Raw genomic sequence first — 26,249 nt, 5'->3', positions numbered from 1 at the left:
TTTAGTGCAGTATACATACCTTGACTAGTTCTCGATTTGAACAAAACCGAAAACAGGACACAGTCAGCAATCATCGAACCGGTTCCTAGGAAAACGAAAATAAACCAAACGGTTGGATTTACTGCATCATTTTCAGAATGCCAGGTTCTGACGCTTGGGTAAGAGAGTAATCTTTTAATACTCTTTCGTAATAATGCGATGTTTTTCTTTTAACACTATTTGTAAGTGGTGCAAATAAGGATTAAACTTTCACGTCCTGTTTAAAGTGGGTGGGTGGGGTGAATTTTATTTCTACACTTTTTCAAACGGTTTGTCATGTTCTGTATTGGTTTAAAGGCTGCTTAGATTATGTTTTATATACAGGTTACTTTGATTATTGTTGTCACAATGCTTTCAGAGAGGTACCAGTAGATTTTTGAAATCAAATTAGATCTTTCAAAGACCATGCTGGAAAGGTTTGTTTACACGAGTTGGTGTTGTAAGTGGAAACTATTAGATGGTGTGTTCAATTTTATAAATAATCGATTGCAATCGATTATTTTCCAAAGTGGTCAACTTTATCATCTGTCCGGGTTTATCATCAGTACCAGTACATGCATTAAAACTGTAAAAGAAAAGAATAATTTTATTTATCAAAATGGGTAATGTCTGGCATGACATTTGTAACAGAACTGTACCAGTAAAGCAAATAAATTAAAACACAGGATAAATAAACAGGTATATAGCCAAGGACCATAACTCTGTTCTGGGAAACAAAACTCCAGGGCATCAGGATAGATGGACAGAGTCTATGGACAAGGGTAAATCTAGTGGAGGGAGCACGAAAAGGAAAATAATTTTATAATTTTTCATGAAGGTTCACATTAAGTTCAATGCAGTCATGAGTCAGCTAATTACACTGTGATGTGCAGTTTCTGTATGCATTTCAATTTTTCATATTTGAAACTAAGCTTGTGAGCTAATACCGGTAGTTATTTTGATAAATATGGCAGTTCTGCACTGAATCATATGCGACAAGCTGATGAAACTTTCAGTATGGGGAACCACTCATACTGTGCTGGGCTGCAAACATGTTTTGCAGGTGTGGTGATATTGAAAAATCAAAGCCTTGAAATGTCTGATGGTTGCAGTTTTTTGGTAGATTTATTTTCTGTTTAAATGCCAGTCTATGAATATACATGAATGAGAAACAAATACAAATTTAATGTGCCTCATATCTAAGTGGAACTCTGCTTGACCCAGCTTGTGATGTAACCATGGGCCAGAATACTTTATCATTGATAGATCTTATATAATCTAAATGGTCAGTGCGAGTGGATACAGGTTGAATAAGAACTGCTTGTTCATTGATAATTCATCTGCATTGTTCATGAATGGGACTTTTTTGTGTAGCACTTGAACATCCTTCGGATGTGATTTGGAATCAAATAAAGTTGTAAAAGATGCTTTGATTACACTTTAAGTTTGGTAGCGGGATAAACCCACAACAAAAAATTATATGCATTATATTATATGCAAAAGAGATCTCTGGTAGCTGTTTTTTTGTACTGGTAGCAAAGCTTTGCAAAACATTTTCCCTCGGCCAGGATATACCTAACAGCACCTGCAGCCAGAGACAAAAACTATTAAAACAGCATGCCTCCAGATGAAATAATCTTTCTTTAAAATTGAAGTTTTGGTCATATTATGAACATTAGAATATGAATTTTTGTTTCTAATATATTTTAAAAATTTTAAATCAAGAAAAAAAGATGACCGCATCGGGAATCAAACCCCGGACCGCCGCGGCAATAAAGACATTTTCTGTCATCCTAATCAATAGTGCTATAGCTGAAGTAGTGAATAATGACTTCAAAATACAGGTATTTATAATCGCGACAGTTTACCTGGAGTAAAAGCGTGACAAACGCTTTTCGATTTTCATCGTAAAAAGTAGTAAAAACAGCAAATTCTCATGTGTTTCCATAAAATAAAGTTTGTCAGTACCGGTAATTAAGTTTTAAAGCTTTCTTAAGAAATATATAGCATTTATTTCAAGATACCTTAAAAAAAATATTTTTGTTGTCGAACAATCTGGAGGCATGCCGCTTTAAAATCCACTTATTATTTTTCACTTTGCAATAACTTTGAATCTATTTATTTGGTCTTGTACATTGACAATGATTTCAACTTTCAAACTGACATTAACTTTAAATCCATTAATTTATACTGGTCATTCACATTGACATTAACTAAACCCACTTATTCAGGGTGCATGTACCACGTGACTTTTTCGCTAATCTGGGGTGCCAAAAACATGGCGGATACCTCGGTAAAAGTAACATTTTCTTAAATATCTTTTCACCAACCTCTTTAAATAAAAGGAAACATAGATGAGTGCCATCTCATATGAAAATCCGACACTTGGCTACAAGTTTTTTGTTTCTAAGTCCGTTTGTTTTCTCTAAAAGTGCAACCGCGCAACTGAAGTGAACAAATTTGATGATGTTAAGACGGGGGACATTTTTGCAAGTTTAATTGATGAATCCTTTAAAAGGCCGCAAAAGACTACTTTGCGACACGGATATTTGTACGAGTATTGTCTTGACATATAGACTTTAAGAAATTACAAATTAAGAGCCTTCAATAGCTTCCGAGACTGGATTTATCAAATTGCTAAGCAGGGGTCCGTTTTTCTTGATGCTAAGACGGGGGCTTGATTCAATGATTTGGTAATGGAAGTCTTTTGTATTTCATTAACCCGCTTCATTTAAGTTTGTCCATGTTTATACTGCTTACTATAAGAAAAATCCCGTTGTATGTATGTTAAAATTCAAATGGTCATGACAAATGAAAGCTTTTTACCGACTGTGAACTGTGAAAGTTAACCTAAGGTGAAATACTTAATTTGACTAATTTAATGAAAAATTCACCAACTTTCACTCTATGGTGTCGGCCCGGTAAAGTTTCTCCTTTGCTGTATAGTAAAACAAGCACTTTTGGACATGGATTCAGCGGCGAATTTCACAACAAATTTACAGCATTGAGAGCTCTGTATTGCTGAAGATTAATAATGTCCTAGTCAATAAATCATAAAGAAACACTATCATATGATCAACAATGAACTTCTTTGCTACATATCAAAGTATTCAGTCACTCTTTATGATTTATAACCCACATCTGTCATGGCCGCCAGTCAGGAATAGTTTTTAATCCTTCCGCACAGAAATGTAGTCCTGAAAAAAAAAACACAGACAAAACAGCTGTTAAAGACATAGGAAATGACAAAAAAATGTTTAACAAGTCAAAGTAGAGATGGCTTCAAATCGGGAACTTCAAATTTCAAAGAACTGTTTCCTAGGATACAACAACCCGGAAGTACTTCAATACCTGGGTGACACCCTATCTTAATAGTTTTATTACATTTCCAGGTAGGCTTTGGAAAAATAGTAAGCCTGTTTTTACCGCATTCGTTTTGTCTTCATTGTTTAAGTTAGTTTGCTTCTTTGGTTTAACTTTCGATAACTCTAGCTGAAACAGGTCTCTAATTATAAAAATGTTAACCGTTCTTACTTTTGCTTTGTTTCTTAAGGCAACCACTGAAAATGGTCGAGAATCTGCACAGCAATGTTAATCTCAATTTTTTTTTCTTTTTAGATCATAATTGTGTGCTGTTTTTATCGCTTTTGTTGAAATATATATATCTGAACTGCAGTTTGAAATAAATTATCATACTTTCAAAGCCTTAAGAATGTTATTTAGATACATGTATTGAATTATCAGTCTTATGTGCCGGTAATTTCTTCACATGTGTAGTGAAATCATAGCAAATGTTCGAAGGTTAAAGTTTAAAGAACTTTCTCTAAACCATTGAATTACCACAGAAGAAAACATAATTCGGAGCCAATATTTATCATAAAACACATTGCAGGTTTGATAGACGCAGTGATCATTTTGATACTTAATCATACTATAAAGAGGTCGACCGCCTCAATTGTCGAGTTGTAAGATCTCTCTCACAGACGACCATGATTCGAAGCCCGAAACCGACTATGTCTCTTATGAAAGAAAGTGGACATTTTTTTTAAGAAGATCTGAATATGGTGCCGGTTCTTCCCAGGAACAATGTTAATAATAAAATGTTCGATAAACTGATCACAATATAACTGGCGTTAAATTTCATAAAATGAAAAATAAATAAAGACATGTAAGTTGTGAGTAAGGTAAAATTATTTATGAATGCATGCAAAAACGTTGACACTATCAAGTTTCTCAGTACGTTGTTGCAAAAACAAATGACACAGAAAAAGAATTTAAGCCTACATGTATATCAGTCGGTCTACAAAAAAGATAGAATCGGTTTCGAGCGTATACATCGCAGGCCAGTCCTTCATTCAAACGACTTGGGGCATTTAACAGGCTCAGTAAAGTGATATTCTGTGGGGTTTTTAGGCTATTCGATACAACAAAATGAGAAGTTGGACACCAAAGCATACTGTATGGGAATGATTTAAGGGTCATTGAAACACAGGACCAAAATATCCACCCTTTACGGTCTCCTGCAAACCACAGCATATCAGCTGTGAAAGATGTAAAGTAATCCACATTATGATTATAGTCAAAACAATTTCTAGAAGTAAAAAGGAGATGGACAAAATGTGCAATGCTTAATATGTGCCAATGTAAGATCGTAATATACTAGTAATAATATTATTAGTCTCACCGGGAAAGACGGCCCGCCGCAGTTATAAGGTCCAAGATTTCTGTCACCTCTTTCCCGAAATAAAGCCAAGCAGAAGGCTTTTTCTGGAATTATATGCCTTTCCACATTCCTGGTACACAAATGTCTGAAATGTAAATGCGCTTTAGTACTACATTGGTAATAATATTTCATATTTTTTTAAACCAAAAAGGACATTCCGAACAAAATGTCTTAAAATAAGATATCTGTAAATAACATACACATTTTATGACCAACGAAACCAGTACAAATTCCGAGTTCTTTTGACAAATGTTACTGACGCTCATGTCAGATGCGCAAATGTATTCCATTCAGCCGAAACAAGAATTCAAAGTTAACACGACTGAAATAGAATAAAATATAAACTATTGCTTTTTCAAAAACTTAACAGTATTTGTTACAAAGAATGATATAGACATAATATTTTAGTCGACCTAGAAATGTAGTACATAAAGTGAAAGTTGGTGCATTTTCAATAAAATCAGTCAAATTAAGTACTAAGTAGTTCACCTTAGGTAAAATTTCACAGTTTACACTCGGCGAAAATCTTTCATTTGTCGTAACCATTTGAATTTTACTACACATATAACGAAATTTTTCTTACAGTAAGCAGTATAAACATGGGGAAAACTTAAATGACGTAGGTTAATGAAACACAAAAGACTTTCAATAACTAATCTTTAAATCAAGCCCCCGTCTTAGCATCAAGAAAAACGGACCCCTGCTTAGCAATTTGATAAATCCGGTCTCGGAAGCTATTGAAGGCTCTTAATTTGTAATTTCTTAAAGTCTATATGTGAAGATAATACTCGTACAAATATCCGTGTCGCAAAATAGTCTTTTACGGCCTCTTAAAGTGTTTATCTATTGAATTTGCGAAAATGTCCCCCGTCTTAACATCATCAAATTTGTTCACTTCAGTTGCGCGGTTGCACTTTTAGAGAAAACAAACGGACTTTGAGACAGACAACTTGTAGCCGAGTGTCGGATTTTCATATGAGACGGCACTCATCTATGTTTCCTTTTATTTGAACAGGTTGCTGAAAAGATATTGAAGAAAATGTTACCTTTATCGAGGAGTCCGCCATGTTTTTGGCACCCCAGATTAGCGAAAAAGTCACATGGTACATGCACCCTGTTATTGGTCTTTTTCATTTACAATAACATTAATGGTTGACAATAACTTTTCAACCACTTATTGGTCTTCATGTTGACAAATAGCATTACAACCAGTTATTGGTGTTTCACAATGATGATAACAATAAATCCACTTATTGGTTGGATCTCGTTACTGGTGGACTTTGGGATCAGAATGGCTGCATTGGTTTATACAGCACCTTTGAATACCGGTATATGTTTATCATGAAAAGGATGCTATTTAAGTGTGGTACAAGTCTGTAATATATAGTAATACATGTACATACATGTTTGTAGATGAAAAGAAAATGCACAGGAAAGCACAAGGACAATAATGCTCTTACTTGAATAATTATAAAACAAAATTCCAGGTTGAAAATCAAGGATACAGTGAGCAATATTTTATACTAGTAGTTCTAACATTTTCAAACAAGGCTGAATCATTTTAGCTCAATTGAGATATTGTGATCACCCTGTGTTGGACACAGTCTGTCGTCGGTTGTGCGCAGTCAGTTGTCAACATTTTAGCTGTTAACACTCTAGAGGTCACAATTTTAGCACAATTTTGTTGTCAGAAGCTTGGTCAGAAATTCGCCCAAACTGTGTCCCAGGCGAGTACCGTCGCTTTAATGAGTCATCTGGGGTCATAAACTTGGTCACAAGGGCAATTAATAGGAAAACAAAGTTCACATTTTCTGTTTGATCTTCTTTAAACTTTGTCAGAATATTTGTCTCTGTGAAATATAGACTAAGATAAAATCTGGGTAACATGAAGTGAGAAACTAGATCACTAGGACAAGTTGTGTTCAAAACTAGGTAACCTAAAGGTATTTAACTAGGTCATTAGGTCAAATAATTGAAAAACCTTGTTAACACTGGTCTCGAGTCACATTTTCTGTCTTGATCTTTATAGAAGTTTGGCAGAATGTTTGTCTTTAAGTTCGAAACTTGATTATGTTGGTCAAAAACTAGGTTACTATAGGTCAGATCTTAAAGAAAGACATTGTTAAAACTCAAAGGGTTGCATTTTCTGTCTCGTCTTAATGAGACTTGGTCAGAATGTTTGTCTGTTTAAAATTTTGGATACATTTGTAAATGAGTCACTTGGAAAAGACAGAGTGGCAAGGTTAAATCATAGAAAAACTTTGTTAACAGTTTAGAGGCCACTTTTTAAATTCGGTCATCATAAATCTTTGTCAGAATATTTGTCTGAAATATATGTCAGGGTCAAAAGTGGGGAACCTGAGGTCAGAAACTCTGCCACTAGATCAAATTATTAAGAAGCTTGGTTAATGATCTACCTGATTTACATAAAACATGGTCAGTATGTTTGCCTCTTTGAAATCTGGGCAAAATTACATACTGGTTTATCTGGGGTAAGAATAGATGAGCGATACAGGGCCTTTGGTGCCCTCTTGTTTATGTTACCTCTAGTTTATTTTGAAAAATTGCAGGAGTATGGATTTATCACTATTCAAAATTTATATTGCTGAAAAGTTATGGTAAATATATTTAAATTTAGATATATATATATATATATTTAAATTAAATGAGTATAACTACTGTACCATAAAGTAAAAGTAAAGGCATTTAATCTGATCAGGTCTGGGCCAATAGAGAATTGACTTAACCATTGAATGAAAGATTAAACATGATCACTTGTAAAAACCACTTAAAATGTTTTATTCAGTAACATTTTATATCTTTCAATTACTGTTACATCCTTAAAATAGTTTTCATTTCCATTCTAACAGTAATTATTTCTGTTCGACAGATCAGAGGTTGTAGGTCAATTTCAATGTTGTAAGAGCCAGTTCTTTCTCTACAAACACAGCATCTGTAAAATTTCATCAATAGGTGAAAATCCACGGCCAGTTCCTACTAAGCAGGTTGTTGTTTTAAGATCCAAATCCTACAAAAAAGGCCATTGTTTGAAGACAAATGTCTGTCATAACTTGCCTCTGAATGGGCTTAAAGTTTCTGCTCAAGAGGCTAGCGGATTGGAAGAGTCTGCTAAAGAGGCCTCTGACCCAGTTTCTTTTTAAACAGGCCGATGTCTACAGCTCAGTTCCTGCTAAACAGACCATCATGATAGTCAGTTCAGTAAATAAATGGCTAGAATGTACATTTTTAATAATTAGGATGTATCATTTTGACTGATGTTGATATATAACAGATACTGAAAGAAGTGGCACGCTTAATTTTCTGTGCAGTATACAGATTATACTGATCACTGAAGTTATTTATGTATTCTATCTCAAGGTCACTGAATCATACTTTCACTTAGGTGTAACCTCTGTCAGCGGTGGTATTATATACATAGGATAATGAGTAGATGGTTACTTATTGTAAGTATTGCTGTTATTTTTTTGGGAAAGAATTGAAGTACTGTATTGGCAGGACAACCAAGCATTTGATTTAACTTTTTGCTTAAACCTCATGGCCATGGTTCATTTTCATGCTGTTACAGGCCAAACCAATATTCCCTGTGTTTTGTGTAACATGTAGAAAATTAAGTATTTGATAATTACATTTGTATATTATTTGATGTGAGAAATCCAGTACTGGTATTATTTTACAGCCATATGTGGTATGGCAGTGTTGTCACTGCAGTTTATTAGGATCAAGATCAGAGTTGGCTGACAGTAGATTATCATAATATATATATTGTGACTTATAACTTTGAATTAAAATGATATTTCAATAGTTTTCATACTGCTATAAAACTATTAACTTAATATCTGTAGCGAAGTCAAAGTGGGGGCATTAGGGAGCTGGCCAACTTAATTTAGCCAGATTTTCCTTGGAAATTTTCAACCCCCCACAAAAAAAAAGAATAACACCCCCACCCCCCCAAAAAACAAAACAAAAAAAAAAACAACATGAAATAAACATTCATTGATCCCCCTTTGTGACAGTAGACATCAGATCAAAAGCAGTCCCCTGCACTGACCGCCCCCCAACCCCTTGTTCTATGCCTTCAGTATCTCATTTTAAAGGCATATTATATATAAAGTCATATAATACAATAATATGTGTGGAATGGTTTCTTGCATTTATATATCTAGCATTACTCAATAGGAATATTGGAGAATTGCTTCCAGCTAATCATCAATTTATCGAATATTTAGGGTAAAATGCTGGACATACTAATTAATGATAACATGTGCATCAAGATCTATTCTGAAGTACAATATTACCACTGTATGGGATACCCTAGGGTTTACAAATTTTGTCTGCCACTATGTTAAACTTATGTGTATATAGTTTAAATTGGCCCAGAAATTTGGCATGTTTCCCCTGCAGTGGTTGCCATTGACCATTTTGCAGCTTCTGACTATAGCTGCCAAAGATTTTGATATAAATTTGGAAGGAAACACTGTGACAATTTAGGATGTGTCACTAATTTAGCAAGAAGTTCTAGTTTCACAACCTTCCATCAGTGGTTCCTAGAGGCACAGTTTTCTTGCTGTATTGTGAAAGTTTGCTTCAGTAAAACCTGAGTGATGGCCCTTGACTTTGTCAAATTGTAGCACATTATAAGAGGCTTTATATGCTGTGTACATACACCGAAGATATACTGGCCACTGGTCTTTGATTTAATATGGGCAGGCCTACCATTTATTATTTGGTGTCTTCACTGAAATTTTACTGACTGAATAGTGAACAGTGCAGACAGAGGTCAGCCTGCATGGTCTGCACTGGTTGCAAAGGCAGAATCACTTACCACCAGCAGGCTAAAGGTTTAGTTCCATTATGGGCTTGATTGGTCAAATAACATCACAGTTATCAGGGGCGTCGGAAGGTGTTTGATATTGGGGCCGCGAGGGCGAGGGGGGTGGTAGGTACGGGAGGGGGCATCCCCCTCCTGTAAGGGGGGTAAGGGGGACCTCCCCCTGAAATTTTTTTAAAACGGGATCATAAGTGGCGAGTTCTGATGCATTTAAGGGTACTGAATCGCATCTCAAGTCTCCAGTATTTTCTTACTATTTACATGACTATAAGCAAAATAAAGCTTAATAAACTCTTTTAATTAATAATGTATAACGCAATACAAAGAATGCATGTATGTTTTTTTTTTTTTTTTGTATTTAATGTATTGAACAATAATCATTCATGTTACATTCATTTCTTATTTTTGTTTGAAATATCATTTTTTGAGTAAAACCAATTTATGTAATTAATTCCTTACATCTTAGCGGTGTGATAAATCTTAACACTTACCTCTTTCATTAAATAAAAACATGATAAATTAATTATTTTTCTGAATTTTTTAAGTTAATACCTTAGATCTTTGCGGCTAGGTATAGCTTAAACGTTATATTGACTAATGACATGCCAATTAAAAACATGCTGATTTGTTCATGCGTAATTAAGTTCAATCACGGACACGTGTGTATGACTCCAATTAACACCCCCGATCGTGTCACCGTCACCACGGTAACACACTAATCTGGACAGCGTGTATTGTTTAACGCGAAGCAAAATTTAATATACTATACAAAATATTGGGTCCGCGGACCTGCGACTCCAACTTATGAATTTACAAAAAATCGTTGTTGGGCAAATTATTGGGGCCACGGTTGCGGCCCCTGCGGCCCCACTTCCGACGCCCCTGGTTATGACTGTTGAACTAGTCAAAATTGCAGTATTTCACTTTGCTTTCACAAAATGAGGTTTTGTTTTTGAAATTCTCAGATATTGCTCATAAAACTTGTGTTGTCAATATTAAGTTTACTGTATTTTGCTTATTTGAATACAAGCTGTATATGGTGATAAGATCAAATAGACAAAATTGCCTAATGATGTACAAGTTATGGCCCTTGATCTGGTAAAATATTGCAAAAATTTCACTTAGATACAGAAAACATGCAACATTCAAAAGTTCATTACTATAACAAAAAAAAAGAAGATAAAAGATTGTTTTAAATACAAAAGTAGTCCATTTAAATTATTCTCATGCCAGTCAATCTTAAACAGTTGGCAAATATGAAGTATAAACATTAATAATTTTAATATTTTTTGTTAAGAATTTAACATAAGTATGATATAAGTAATAAATGCACATTTTACTGTAACACAATTTTTACACTATTTTACTACCGCTCCTAATAAAACTCATAAAACCAATTTCTTTTCTACTGCATTTATTACTATCAAATATGAAGTGGACTGTGAAATCCAAAAAAGTTTAATGCTCTGTTAAACATGTGACATTGTGTATGAAAGTCTTCCCTTGTTTATCTGCAGGGTATCCCAGTGCTGGTTGGGACAGCTGTCGTGGCAACAACTGCTGTGCTGGCCAAGATGTTCTTGTTTGGAGACAAGAAAAAGAAGAACCCAGTTACACTACAGGATCCTACTATCAAATATCCACTTAAACTTATTGATAGAGAGGTAAACTGTTTATATTTAATTTCAGCTTGACTGTGCAAAGAATAAATAGAGCTGTCCTACTCACCATGTCCACATTTTGACAAAACCTTTTGAGATAAAGCTTTGAAACTTTCAACACTTTTGCACCATCACCATGTCCAGTTTTAACTTACAAATCTTGGTTAAGTTTTTTGTACCAGTTCATATTTTGTGTAAACTATTTGGCATGTGGCTTTGAAACTTTAAACACTTGTTTATCATCATGATTTCCATCAGTAGGCAGGAGTACATAACTCTGTCAACTATTTTGGCTGAATTATGGCCCTTTTTGAACTTGGAAATTGGTTCAGTTTTCGTACAAGTTCATGTTTTGTCAAACTTTTCGATATGTGGCTTTGAAACTTTGAACACTTGCTTATCATTATGATTTCCATCTGTAGGCAAGAATACATAACTCTGTCAACTATTTTAGCTGAATTATGGCCCTTTTTGTACTTAGAAATCAGTTAAATTTTTCATACCAGTCTATATTTTGCCTAACCTGTTTGCCATATGGTTTTGAAACTTTGACCTCTTGTTTACCATCATAGTCAACATATGCAGGCAAGACTAGGACAAGGACGTTAGTTCAGTTATGGCCTATTTTAGCTCTACGTTTCAAAGATAATGTAGAGCTATTGCACTTGCCCCTGTGTCGGCGTTGGCGTTGCCGTTGGTTAAAGTATTTGATAAAGTCAAATATATCTGTTACTATCAAAGCTATTGACTTGAAACTTAAAAAAGTTATTTACTATCAAAGTCTACACCAGGAGATACAATCCCCATAACTCTGTTTGAATTTTGACAGAGTTTAGCCCCTTTATAACTTAGAATTTTTGGTTAAAGTTTTTGATTGTCAGTATTTCTGTTACTATCAAAGCTATAGACTTGAAACTTAAAATAGTTATTTACTATCACAGTCTACATCAGGAGAAACAAACCCCATAACTCTGTTTGAATTTTGATGGAGTTATGCCCTTTTTTAGCTTAGAATTTTCGGTTAAAATTTTTGATAAGTCAAATATCTCTGTTACTATCAAAGCTATTGACTTGAAACTTTAAATAGTTATTTACTATCAAAGTCTACACCAGGAGAAACAATCCCCATAACTCTGATTTGAATTTTGACAGAGTAGTGCCTTATTAACTTAGATTTTTTTGTTAAAGTTTCTGATAAAGCCAGATATCTCTGTTACTATCAAAGCTATTGACTTGAAACTTAGAATAGTTATTAACTATCAGAATGAAAACTTGTAAAAACAATCCCCATAACTTTGATTTGAATGTTGTGAGAGTAATGCCCCTTTTTAAGTTAGAATGTTTGTTTAAAGTTTAATAAAGGTTTTACTGGCAAAGCTCTAATTTTGAGTCAAGCACAGAGAAAGGTCGAGAGCGCTGTCTTACGGACAGCTCTTGTTGGACATAGAAATTAGTTGTCAAAACTGTTTGATATATGGCTTTGAAACTTTGAACACTTGCTTGCTTTTCATCATGGTCACACATTGCAATATAATGCAAGACTTACTAAATCCAAAAATGCGGTTGCATTGTTTTGTCTGTTTTTCTTCTTTCGTCTGAAAATCTCTGCTAACATTTTGACCCAATGCTACCATCAGTTCTTCGAATAGTCAAGCATGCTGTCTACAAACAGCTTTTGTTCTTTATTAGAGTAATGCATGTCTGTTTGTCCATCGATAATTCTTTTCCTGAGGCAGATAACCAGTTCTATGTATTTTAGAGTAACTGCACATAAATATTTACTATGGTAATACAGGGAAAATTAGATATGATCAAAGTCACTTTCATCCAAGGACTTGGAGGTCAAAGGTCATACAATTAAACTTCAAAGCTGCAGGAAAATTGTCATAAAACTACCATCAGTTGATTGCTTCAGCAAGACCATGTGCAGAGTGCACAACTTGGGGTCACTTGGTCAAAGGTCAAGGTGTATAATTATTAGACCTGAATTCCCTGGTTAGAAACCAAATTTGACTTGCTTTGATCATGCCCTAAACCTTTCCTTACATAGGATAACACTGGTTTGAAACCTGGATAAGTTGTGAGAACTGTTGCTACAGTTGATGTAAAATAAGATTGTTTCATTAAACTAATTGTTTTTTTTCTCTAGGAAGTAAGCCATGACACAAGACGGTTCAGATTTGCTCTTCCTTCTATGGAACACATTTTAGGTTTACCTGTAGGTAAGTGTTCTTTATTCTGTGGAACACATCTTAGGTTTACCTGTAGGTAAGTGTTCTTTCTTCTGTGGAACACATTTTAGGTTTAATTGTTGGCAAGGGTTCTTCCCTCTGATGAACATAATCTAGGCTCTTCCCTCTTTGGAACGCATTCTAGGTTTAACCTGCCCCTGTGTGGAAACCATTCTAGGTTTACCTTAAGGTAAGTGTTCTTCCCTGTGGAACACATTCTAGGCTTACCTGTAGGTAAGTATTCTTCCCTGTGGAAGACAGTCTAGGTTTTACATGTAGGTAAGTGTTCTTCCGAATCCCTGTATGGAACACATTCTATATTTTACCTGTAATGAAGTGTTCTTTTCTGTGTGAAACACATTCTAGGTTTCTTGTGCCCCACTATGAATGGTGGGGGCATATTGATTTGGTCTTGTCTGTGCGTGCGTCCGTTCTTCAGTCCATGCATCCGTGTGTCAGAAAAGTTTGTGACACGCCTAGCTCAAAAAGTGTTTGATACAAACTGATGAAACCTTGCACGAGTCTTTATCATGATATGAACTTGCGCACCTCCTATTTAACGTCTGGCTCCGCCCCCTATTTCCAGTCATGGCCTCTGAAATAGCCAAAAATGCACATTTTCACCTTATGATGCGCTGTTTTTCGCTCATAAAATAAGTTTAGTGTGTTCAATATGAAATACAGTTTAGCAATAAATTTATATAGTTATATTCACAGAGTTCTATCTTGTATCCAATAATCATACATTTCAAATTCCTGAATGATTTATTAAACCACATCTATTAAATGTTACTTCTGCTTTTGACCAGAAGGTATGTAAATATTTACAACAAAGGTTGAAGTCTTCAAACTCATTACAATATTTACACAATGGACTATTTTCAATGTTCCGCTGAAACAGATTAGCATCTGTTGCTGTTATTCTATGTATAGTCTTATATTTTATTAAATTGCTTTATTTGATTATCTACTACAACTTTATTTAACACATAGTAAAAGGATTCCCATTTGATATTATTTGAAAATAGCTCTCCCCAATAGTTGTGTTCTTTTCTGTGTGGAACACATTCTAGGCTTTACCAGTTGGTAAGTGTTCTTTTCTGTGTGGAACACATTCTAGGCTTTACCAGTTGGTAAGTGATCTTTTCTGTGTGGAACACATTCTAGGCATTACCAGTTGGTAAGTGTTCTTTTCTGTGTGGAATACATTCTAGGCTTTACCAGTTGGTAAGTGATCTTTTCTGTGTGGAACACATTTTAGGCTTTACCAGTTGGTAAGTGATCTTTTCTGTGTGGAACACATTTTAGGCTTTACCAGTTGGTAAGTGTTCTTTTCTGTGTGGAACACATTCTAGGCATTACCAGTTGGAACACATTCTAGGCATTACCAGTAAGTAAGTGTTCTTTTCTGTGTGGAACACATTCTAGGCATTACCAGTTGGTAAGTGTTCTTTTCTGTGTGGAACACATTCTAGGCATTACCAGTTGGTAAGTGTTCTTTTCTGTGTGGAATACATTCTAGACTTTACCAGTTGGTAAGTGTTCTTTTCTGTGTGGAAGAAGTTCTAGGTTAAATGATTAATAGGCATATTGATCCGACTATTGTCCAAAGATACCTTTGTTGCTTTACTTTCTAAATGACATGTTCTTAAAGTGCATTTATAATTGACATTGAATTGCATTTGGTGCGGTTTCACCTTAAAGTAGGGTCGAGTTTCTCTGTCTTCGTAATGGTCTGATGCTTATAATAATACTATATTTCTGTGGAAGACATTTTTCATAGGCCCAGAGCTTATGATTTCTAATAATTTTTTCCCTGATATTTTTAGGTCAGCACATTTACCTGTCTGCACGTATTGATGGTCAGCTGGTCATCCGTCCATACACACCTGTATCTAGTGATGATGATAAGGGATTTATGGATCTTGTAATTAAGGTAACAACTGATTTCACTTGCTCCAGCAACTGGCTGTGATAATCTGATTTCTCAGTTTGTAATGTACTTCAGTGGAGCCAATGCGGCCAAGTGATTGATTTTGCTGACTTAGAAAAACTTTCTCCTTACATCTGTGGGTTGAAGAAACACTCAAGCCTTCTGTCTGAAGTTTGGCTTGGAGAAGGTTGGTGGTTCTACACAGTGGCTGCCTGAATGATTTGGTGGACACTCTGGGACTTGCTCCGCTGAGCAAAGCAAAAAATATCCATAAAATTTTACTTACTACACGCACCTTGAAAACAGTGACTGACATAATTTAGGTTTTTAGCCCACCATCATCAGATGGTGGGCTATTCAAATCACTCTGCGTCTGTGGTCCGTCGTCCTTCCGTCCGTCCTTCCGTCCGTTAACAATTTCTCGTTATCGCATCTCCTCAGAAACTACCTGGGGGATTTTGACCAAACTTTGTCAGAATGATTTATTGGTACCCTGGTTGTGTCCCCCTGAAAATCAGACTGGTTCAACAATTTTTATACGCCCGTTTGAAAAAATTCAAGAATGACTTTGTCCGGAGCATATCTTCTTCATGCATGGAGGGATTTTGATGAAAGTTGGCACAATTGTTCATCATCATGAGACGGAGTGTCATGCGCAAAAACCAGGTCCCTAGGTCTAAGGTCAAGGTCACACTTAGAGGTCAAAGGATACAAGAATGAAAAATTCAAGAATGACTTTGTCCGGAGCATATCTTCTTCATGCATGGAATGATTTTGATGTAGCTTGGCACAGTTGTTCACCATAATGAGAGGGAGTGTCATGCACAAGAACCAGGTTCCTAGGTCTAAGGTCAAGGTCACACTTAGAGGTCAAAGGATACAAGAATGAAAACTTTGTCCGGAGCATATCTTCTTCATGCATGAAAGGACTTTGATGTAGCTTGGCAAAATTGTTCACCATCATGAGACGGAGTGTCATGCACAAGAACCAGGTCCCTAGGGGTAAGGTCAAGGTCACACTTAGAGGTCAAGGATACAAGAATGAAAACTTTGTCCGGAGCATTTCTTCTTCATGCATTGAGGGATTTTGATGAAACTTGGCACAAATGTTCACAAGCATGAGACGGAGTGTCATGCGCAAGAACCAGGTCCCTCGGGCTAAGGTCAAGGTCACACTTAAAGGTCAAAGGTCAGATACAAGAATGACTTTGTCCGGAGAATTTCTTCTTCATGTATGGAGGGATTTTGATGTAACTTGGCACAATTGTACACCATCATGAGACGGAGTGTCATGCACTGGTCCCTTCTTTTGAATTACTTCCCTTTGCTGTTACTATAAATAGCTTATATTGTAACTTTTTCATTACAAGTCGTAGGGAAAAATCGAGACCACTTTTCTGTAGTACAACATGCATGTTACATCCAATTCTGAGGTGTATTTTGAGCTATCTCTACCTGGTAAGGATTTTTGTGTGGACTTGTAATTTTTTTTTCTCGATTTTTTTTTTTTTTTTTTTTTTTTTTTTTTTTTTTTCTCTTTAAAGATTAACTTCCCTTAGTTGTTACTATAAATAACTTACATTGTAACTTTTTTATAATTGACCGTAGGGAAAAACCAAGACCACTTTTCTGTGGTACAACATTGATGTTACTTTCAAATTTTGGGTGTATTTTAAGGTATCTCTACCTGGTAAGGATTTTTTTTGTGGACTTAGAAAAATAAAAGAATTACAATAATTTCTAAAAAAACAACATTGTAAACAACTAGAAAATTAAAATTCCATTTGCAAATACAGGTGCTAGTGTAAACAGATTTGCTGTGACGGGCGTATATTGTGACATTCTGGCACCCTTGTTTAGTAAGTTATGGCCCTTTGTTTATTTCTATAATTTACATAGATTTATATAGGGAAAAACTTTGAAAATCTTCTTGTCCAAAACCACAGAGCCTAGGGCTTTGATATTTGGTATGAAGCATCATCTAGTGGTCCTCTACCAAGATGATTCAAAATATTTCCTTGGGGTCTAATATGGCCCCGCCCCGGGGGTCACATGGTTTATATAGACTTATATAGGGAAAAACTTTGAAAAACCTCTTGTTCAAAACCACAGGGCCTAGGGCTTTGATATTTTGTATATGACATCATCTAGTGGTCTTCTACTAAGATAGTTCAAATTTTCCCCCTAGGGTCAAATATGGCTCCGCCCCGGGGGTCACATGGTTTACATAGACTTACATAGGGAAAAACGTTGAAAATTTTCTTATCCAAACCACAAAGCCTAGGGCTTTGGCATTTGTAATGTAGCATCATCTAGTGGTTCTCTACCAAGTTTGTTCAAATTATTCCCCTAGAGTCAAATATGGCCCCGCCCTGGGGGTCACATGGTTCATATAGACTTATATAGGGAAAAGATTTTAAAATCTTCTTGTCAATAACCTACAACATTCAAATTTGGACCACATGTATGGTTTTGAGTGGCAAGATGAACCTTGACATGAGTTGACCTTGATTTTGACCTAGTGACCTACTTTCACATTTCTGTAGCTACAGCCTTCAAATTTGGACCACTTGCATAGTTTTGTGCACTGAAAAAAACTTTGACCTTGACTTTGACCTAGTGACCTACTTTCACATTTTTGAAGGTACAGGCTTCAAATTTGGACCACATGCATAGTTTTGTGTTCCGAATTGGAATTTGACCTTGATTTTGACCTACTGACCTACTTTCACATTTCTCAAGCTGCAGCCTTCAAATTTGGACCACATGCATAGTTTTGTGTACCGAAACAAACTTTGACCTTTACATTGACCTAGTGACCTACTTTCACATTTTTGAAGGTACAGGCTTCAAATTTGGAACACATGCATAGTTCTGTGTTCCGAAATAAAATTTGACCTTGATTTTGACCTAGTGACCTACTTTCACATTTCTCGAGCTACAGCCTTCAAATTTGGACCACATGCATAGTTTTGTGTACCGAAATGAACTTTGACCTTAAGATTGACCTAGTGACCTACTTTCACATTTCTGTAGCTACAGGCTTCAAATTTAGACCACATGCATAGGATTGTGTACCGAAACAAACTTTGACCTTGACATTGACCTAGTGACCTACTGTCACATTTTTGAAGGTACAGGCTTTAAATTTGGACCACATGCATAAAATTGTGTTCTGAAGTGTAATTTGACCTTGATTTTGACCTAGTGACTTACTTTCACATTTCGTCCTTGAAATTGATCTAGTGACCTACTTTCACATTTCTAAAGCTACAGCTTTCGAATTTGGACCACATGCAAAGTGTTGTGTACGGAAATGAAATTTGACCTTGAGCTAGTCAGTAAGTCTTGAAATTTGGAACACTCAAAAATGGCACATTGGTGGGCGCCAAGATCACTCTGTGATCTCTTGTATGAAAGATGTAACAACATGTTGATGGACATGCTTAGACAGGTTTGAATTTTACATGTACATACTTGTGAAAGCCAGTGGAAAATGAAAAATGTGAGTAGTCTTCCCATGCACCCATAAAAAGTTTTTCAAGTTCAAAAAAGGAAATGGAAATAACAGCGGTTTTCATATTTCCAACTTTCAGTCTGTACATTCAAATTTCATTGATGATGTTTTACACATTGCGAGTACTCCATAGCCTTGTGTTTAAAATTTTTAGCTTGTTATACCCCCACAAAACGAAGTTTGGGGGGTGTATATATGAGTGAGCTTGGCGGTCGGTCGATCTGTTGGTTTTGCATGGTTTCCGGATGATAACTCAAGAAAGGCTTGACCAATTTAAATAATTTTTGGTACACAGGTGTAACATCAAAAAATACAGGTCAAATTTGAATTTGGGGTCAGTAGGTCAAAGATCAAGGTCACAGTGACCCTGAACAGTTAAACGGTTTCCGGATGATAACTTGAGAATGATTGGGCCTAGGATCATAAATTTTGGTACACAGATGTAACATCATGAAATGCAGGTCAGGTTCGACTGAGGTCTGTAGGTCAAAGGTCAAGGTCACTGGGACTCGGAACAGTTAAATGGTTTCCGGATGATAACTTGAGAACACTTTGGCCTAGTATCATAAATTTTGGTACACAGGTGTAACATGAAATGCAGGTCAAGTTCGACTTTGAGGTCTGTAGGTCAAAGGTCAAGGTCACAGGGACTCGGAACAGTTAAATGGTTTCCGGATGGTAACTTGAGAACGCTTGGGCCTAGGATCATAAATTTTGGTACACAGGTGTAACATCATGAAATACAGGTCAAGTACTACTTTGAGGTCAGTAGGTCAAAGGTCAAGGTCACAGTGACTTGGAACAGTTAAATGGTTTCCGGATGATCACTTGAGAATGCTTGGGCCTAGGATCATGAAAATTGATAGGGAGGTTGGTTATGACTAGCAGATGACCCCTAATGATTTTGAGGTCTGTAGGTCAAAGGTCAAGGTCACAGGGATTCAGAACAGTTAAATGGTTTTAGGATGATAACTTGAGAACGCTTGGGCCTAGGATAATAAATTTTGGTACACAGGTGTAACATCATGAAATACAGGTCAGGTTCTACTTTGAGATCAGTAGGTCAAAGGTCAAGGTCACAGTGACTTGGAACATTTAAACGGTTTCTGGATGATAACTTGAGAATGCTTTGGCCTATGATCATGAAAATTGATAGGGAGGTTGGTTATGACTAGCAGATGACCCCTAATGATTTTGTGGTCAGTAGGTCACAGGTCAAGGTCACAGTGACCTGGAACATTTAAACAGTTCGGACAATAACTTGAGAATGATTGGGACTAGGATCAGGAAACTTAATCTGGAGGTTGGTCATGTCAAGCAGATGACCCATATTGATTTTGAGTTCCAAAGGTCAAAGGTCATTTAAACCTTTTACGGACAGTAACTTGAGAACGCTTGGGCGGAGGATCATTAAACTTCATAGGGAGGTTGATTATGACTAGCAGATGACCTCTATTGATTTTGTGGTCAGTAGGTCAAAGGTCAAGCAAGTTCGGCTTTGACATTGGCTTATTTCTGTGACAAGGCCATATTGTGGGGGTATAATTCGTCACTCCTGTGACAACTCTAGTTTTACGAGGTATTGTCGTCATTTGATTGTTGATTTGGCGATGATTAAATTTTTTGTTTAGGTCCACCTTTTCCCAAGAACTAGAAGAGCTACAGCTGTGAAACTTTGTAGTGATATTTCATTTATTTTAATCCCAATTTATCATGACTGAGCAAAATGATGATAAAAAGTCTTTTTTTTGCAGGCAGTATTCAAAGAATTTGCACTCCTTGCTTTACTCAAATTTGTACTTTTTAAAGAAATTTATATTAAACAGGGATTCATGTATGTGTATATGATACTTCAGAAATGCACGTTTATTTCTCGAGCAAAAAAGTTCAATTTTAGCCCTGAGTTTGTAAAAAGTGCTATTTTTTTTGTTTTATACAAATGCATTTTGAAACACCAGAGGGGGAATTGATTTAGGTTTAATGAAATTGTGGTAACCCTGGAGACAGTTGACGACCCCTTAGGAAGTATATATTTCTCTTCTAGGTGTACTTTAAGAACGTGAACCCCAAGTTCCCAGATGGAGGTAAAATGTCCCAATACCTGAACAACATGGAAATTGGAGATTACATTGACGTCCGAGGGCCAAGCGGACTACTTGTCTATGATGGATGTGGTAATACAAAACTGTCAATATTTTATCATTTGGCAAAACCATTTTTACATAGACATTTTAATTTCATTATTTCTAATTTTTTGTCCGTCCATTTGTCAAGTCGTCCGTAGTCAACAATTGTGTTTAAACAACATCTCCAAAACTACTGAATGGATTTTGATGAAACTTGGCCTTATTGTTCCTTGGGTGGTCCTCTACCAAAATTGTTCAAATGGTTCCGCTTGGTTGCACATAGGGGCCGCCAGAGCTAAAAATAGAAAAATCTTCAAACGACATCTCCTCCTAAACCAATGGTCCGATTTTGAAATAATTTCACCTAAATGGTCCTTCTGTCACCCTCTACCAAGATTTTTCAAATTATACCAATTCGTCAAAAAATATGGCTGCCAGGGGGCATGGTCGCTTTTCCCTATATATTTTGTAGTGTACTCCAGTCATGGGGATCAGGATGCCTTGATGAAATACACTACAATATACAGGGCTTCTGGAGTTTTAATACACCAGCAGTAGTATTCTTAAGAAATAGAAGACGACAACGATATCAGTTGTAGTACTCTGTATTAAATGCAATATTGCATTATAACTGACATATAACAAATAGGAATCCTAAATCATTAAATAATCGTATGCATGAAGTGTGACAGCTCTCAAATGGGACAGTTGCCTTAGTAAATAGTAGACCTTATTCCTAAAAACTATACTGGTAAAATCCTAAGTTTAGGATTTTATTTCCTAAACTTCATACTAAAAGGTAGGTTTCTATTTTGTATATAATTATACCTATAGTTATATTTGAAAAATGCTGATTCATTGATCCTAATGTTTGTTAACCTTTATTTAGGAAAGATTCCTATATTACTTACTAAACAATGATTTAGGATTTGTATGGTAGTTGTGTTGACAAATGAATTCAAATAATGGCGCCTTCACAACTGTTCTACCATTGAGGCACGTTGCTCTGTTTATAAGCTTTGATCCTTTTAGGATTTTAGGAGAGAAGTCTCAACCAGTCATATTACATTTAGGAATTTTCTAAGCCAATCAGAGTTGGGTAGGAAATCGCTTCCTAAAATATGCTAAGCGGGTTACCAAATAAAGTTACGAATAACATGACATACAACAAAGTGTGAGCAACAGTACACAAAGACAACATACCTCTTATGGTATTAAATCAAATGATAAAGAACATTTGAGTAGATAAATGTAATTTATGCAATAAAACAGAGAATGCCGGTGATTGAAAGTTCCAAATTCATACCGCAACAGACCTAACAAATAGTGCGGACTTCTTTCACAAAAATGAACAAGACTGTGAACCTGTATTTGTTTAAGACTTTACTAGATGAAATTTTGTTTTTCAAATACTTAAAAACAAATATTGGAAAGTGTTATCATCATAAAAATGGGTCATTGATGTTCATTTTCTCATTATTTTTGAATGGTTGAATATTCTTGCTTTAAACTGAGGAATATTATCTAATAAGAAAGCAGATATTGTCGGTCATTAATGATATCTTTTTTAACTCCTCATCATACTTTTGTAGGTGAATTCAAGATCCGTCAGGATAAGAAATCTGATCCAAAGTCTGTGACTGCCAAGAAGATAGGTATGATTGCAGGAGGGACTGGCATCACCCCAATGCTACAGCTGATCAGACAAATCCTCAAGGACAAAAAAGATAAAACTGAAATGTGTTTGCTCTTTGCAAATCAGGTAAAAGTTACCTTCTCTTTTGCTGGACTTGAGGAATCCTGATACGAGTTTTATTCCATTTTTCAGCAATATTTCATCTGTGCAACTACAGTCAGCTAATCTAACCAGTGTTTCTGGATTCTGTTTCAGTACTGAAGAAAAGTAAAATGACAACTTACCTACATGAGTCAAGAGGTATTGGTGAAATTACTTAACCCTTATCATGCTAAACATGATTGATTATGTCTTTGCCACCAGTGTAGATCATGATCAGCCTGCACATCCATGTAGTCTGCTCAAGATATGCACTATTTGCCATTCAGTCATTATCTTTTTGGTATGCCTCCCTTTTAACAGCTAATGGTGCTGTCCAAATTGAAAGACGGACAAGTCCATTATAGAAATTATGCAGGGTAAGGGTTAAGGTGGTGATGAGCAGTTTTTAGCTCATCTGATTTTTTGAAAAAAAATGATGAGTTATTGTCATCACTTGAGCGGTTGTCGGCGTCGGCGTCTGCGTCGGCGTTGCCTGGTTAAGTTTTATGTTTAGGTCAGCTTTTCTCCTAAACTATCAAAGCTATTGCTTTGAAACTTGGAATACTTGTTCACCATCATAAGCTGACCCTGTATAGCAAGAAACATAACTCCATCTTGCTTTTTGCAAGATTTATGGCCCCTTTTGTACTTAGAAAATATCAGATTTCTTGGTTAAGTTTTATGTTTAGGTCAACTTTTCTCCTAAACTATCAAAGCTATTGCTTTGAAACTTGGAATACTTGTTCACCATCATAAGCAGACCCTGTACATCAAGAAACATAACTCCATCTTGCTTTTTGCAAGAATTATTGCCCCTTTTGGACTTAGAAAATCAGTTTTCTTGGTTAAGTTTTATGTTTAGGTCAGCTTTTATCCTAAACTATCAAAGCTATTCCTTTAAAACTTGCAACACTTGTTCACCATCATAAGCTGACCCTGTACAGCAAGAAACATAACTCCATCCTGCTTTTTGCAAGATTTATGGCCCCTTTTGGACTTAGAAAATATCAGATTTCTTGGTTAAGTTTTATGTTTAGGTCAACTTTTTCTCTTAAACTATCGAAGCTATTGCTTTAAAACTTGCAACTCTTGTTCACCATCATAAGCTGACCCTGTACAGCAAGCAACATAACTCCATCCTGCTTTTTGCAATAATTATTGCCCTTTTTGGACTTAGAAAAATCATTTTCTTGGTTGAATATTATGTTTAAGTCAACTTTTCTCATAAACTATCAAAGCTATTGCTTTAAAACTTGCAACAGTTTTTCACCATCATAAGTGGACACTGTACATCAAGAAACATAACTCTATCCTGCTTTTTGCAAGAGTGATGGCCCTTTTTAGACTTAGAAAATCATGGGTAGGACAATATTTCTATTATACAAAAAAAATCAGATGAGCGTCAGCACCCGCAAGGCGGTGCTCTTGTTGTTTGATTTGGTATTCTCTGTATATGGTTATGATATATCCTGAAAGCCACATGTTTCAGTTACATTAACATCTGAAGAATCAAGTGGGAATTGCAAGTAATTCTTGAGTTCTACCAACTGGGCCAGCCAGATGAGCTTGGGACTGACTTTAGATTAGGCATAAAAAAAAAAAATTGTTTCCGGTAACATGCTAAAACAAGAGGGTCATGATGACCCTGGATTGCTCACCTGAGTAATATGAGCTACATGTTTCAAATGTCAAACTGATGATAAAATATTAAAGCAAAAAAGTGCAGTTTTGAAACTTTTTATTAAAAAGTTGAAACATATTCTCCAAGGCCATAAAAACATTTAGGGTCGGCCAAAAATTTAGGGTAGGTCCGATACCGGAAACAATTTTTTTTTACGCCTTACAGCAAGATGAATTTAATTGGAGTTTGATTTTATAAAAGTACAGTTTTGAAAGGGGTACAAAGTTGGATTCAATAGTCAGAGATGTAGGTGTGAGGTTTTAACATAGTCCGCCAACCAAGAAAAAATAGAAATACAGTTTATAGAAAATATTGAAAAAAAAGAGTAGAATAACCCAGTTTGATTGATGATCTAATCAGTGATTGTTAGAAATCCTGGAAACTGGTCAGTTGTGGTTTAACTAAGAAGTCAAGAATACAGCTGGTGTGAAAAAACCCCAAAAAAACTTGACGTTAAAATCTGAATTATATTGTATCATATCTGTGTAATTTAGACGGAGGATGACATTTTGTTAAGACCTGAGCTTGAGGATTTACAGCAGACGTATGGAGACAGATTCAAACTTTGGTACACTTTAGATAGACCTTCAGCAGATGGTAAGAAACCTTAATGTAACTATTTATGTTGGAAACAATTACACTCTCAACATTTGGCTATTTGTTGCAAGTTTGATGTCAGTTGAGATGAAATAGAAACCTGGAATGTATAATATAAGTCATATTCAAATCAAAATTCTAACTGGTCTTTTATCAGAGTACAATCCAAATGAAATAGCTTGTGAAAATCAACTAGCATGCATTTTGAAATTATATTTACTTCTTATCTACAGGCAGCAGGCGGGTGAATGGAAAGTTGCATTGTATGAAAGACATTATCTCTCCTATGATACATAAAATGTTACACATTTTTTCCTTTCACTATTACAGACTGGAAGTACAGTAAAGGGTTTATCAGTGATGTGATGATAAAGGAACACCTACCTCCAGCAGAGGAAGGATCCATTGTCCTCATGTGTGGACCTCCTCCCATGATCAACTTTGCCTGTATTCCTAACCTAGAAAAACTTGGATACAATTCGGACATGAGATTTGCTTTCTAGGCTCTCTTCACAGTCTGAAGCTTTGGTGCATTTCTAGCTACATGAAGACTTTCTCTTAAATCATGGAACAAAAATAGAAAATGAGAATTTATGAAGATAAAACTACTTGTGAAGTCTTTTATTTTTGTGGGGGTAAGAGGGACATATTTACATTGATTTTGGAGTTGCATCGGTCTCTGAAATCAAAATCCAAGAAAGAAGTAAAATGTACAATTTGAGATATAGGCAATTAAGTGCTTGCAAAAGGCTGTTTTTACCAAAACTGTGAAATTTATTGTGGATAAAATTGAATGATTTCATGGTATATGAATATTCAAATTTCGAACAGTTCAGTTCAGTTTTAGATAATGAAAATTGTAAGAGTGCAAGATGGGACCATTATTTCCTTAGTTGTTGAGGCAAGTTTAAGTATAATATTGGTTGTGACATAGTTAACGATATTTGAAAGTATTGTAGGGTGTATATGAAGTCAGCAATGTATACTGGACAATATCACACAGATATAGAACTGTTAATGTGATTTAGTTGAGACATATTTCACTGTTCAGCATATATTATGTGAGGGGATTATTGTAGGAAAAATTTCAAAATGATTATTTTTACGTATAATTTCCACTCTTTTTTTTTTTTTTT

The 26,249-nt window shown here is 35.6% G+C and overlaps 1 protein-coding gene and 1 long non-coding RNA gene across 3 annotated transcripts; both read left to right on the top strand.

The window, feature by feature from the left end:
• Positions 1–26,249, top strand: LOC123536164 (NADH-cytochrome b5 reductase 3-like). Of its 2 annotated transcripts, none has more exons than XM_045319080.2 (8): positions 1–158; positions 11,108–11,254; positions 13,401–13,473; positions 15,312–15,418; positions 20,977–21,106; positions 22,651–22,820; positions 25,011–25,113; positions 25,444–26,249. In XM_045319080.2, the coding sequence occupies exons 1-8, from the start codon at positions 138–140 to the stop codon at positions 25,614–25,616; spliced, it is 924 nt and encodes a 307-aa protein (XP_045175015.2). In that variant the 5' UTR covers positions 1–137; the 3' UTR covers positions 25,617–26,249. The 2 variants fall into 2 exon arrangements, with proteins under 2 accessions (XP_045175015.2, XP_045175017.2); XM_045319082.2 differs by lacking the exon at positions 1–158 and adding an exon at positions 8,089–8,205.
• LOC128550141 (uncharacterized) lies at positions 18,834–19,825 on the top strand. The gene is made up of 2 exons (XR_008368127.1): positions 18,834–19,393; positions 19,534–19,825. It is a non-coding gene; the product is annotated as an uncharacterized LOC128550141 (long non-coding RNA).

Source organism: Mercenaria mercenaria, chromosome 17, assembly GCF_021730395.1.
Source record: "Mercenaria mercenaria strain notata chromosome 17, MADL_Memer_1, whole genome shotgun sequence".
In the NCBI taxonomy this organism is placed as follows: domain Eukaryota; kingdom Metazoa; phylum Mollusca; class Bivalvia; order Venerida; family Veneridae; genus Mercenaria; species Mercenaria mercenaria.
Note: the sequence above shows the minus strand (reverse complement) of the source record. Positions and strands in the feature narration are given on the sequence as shown.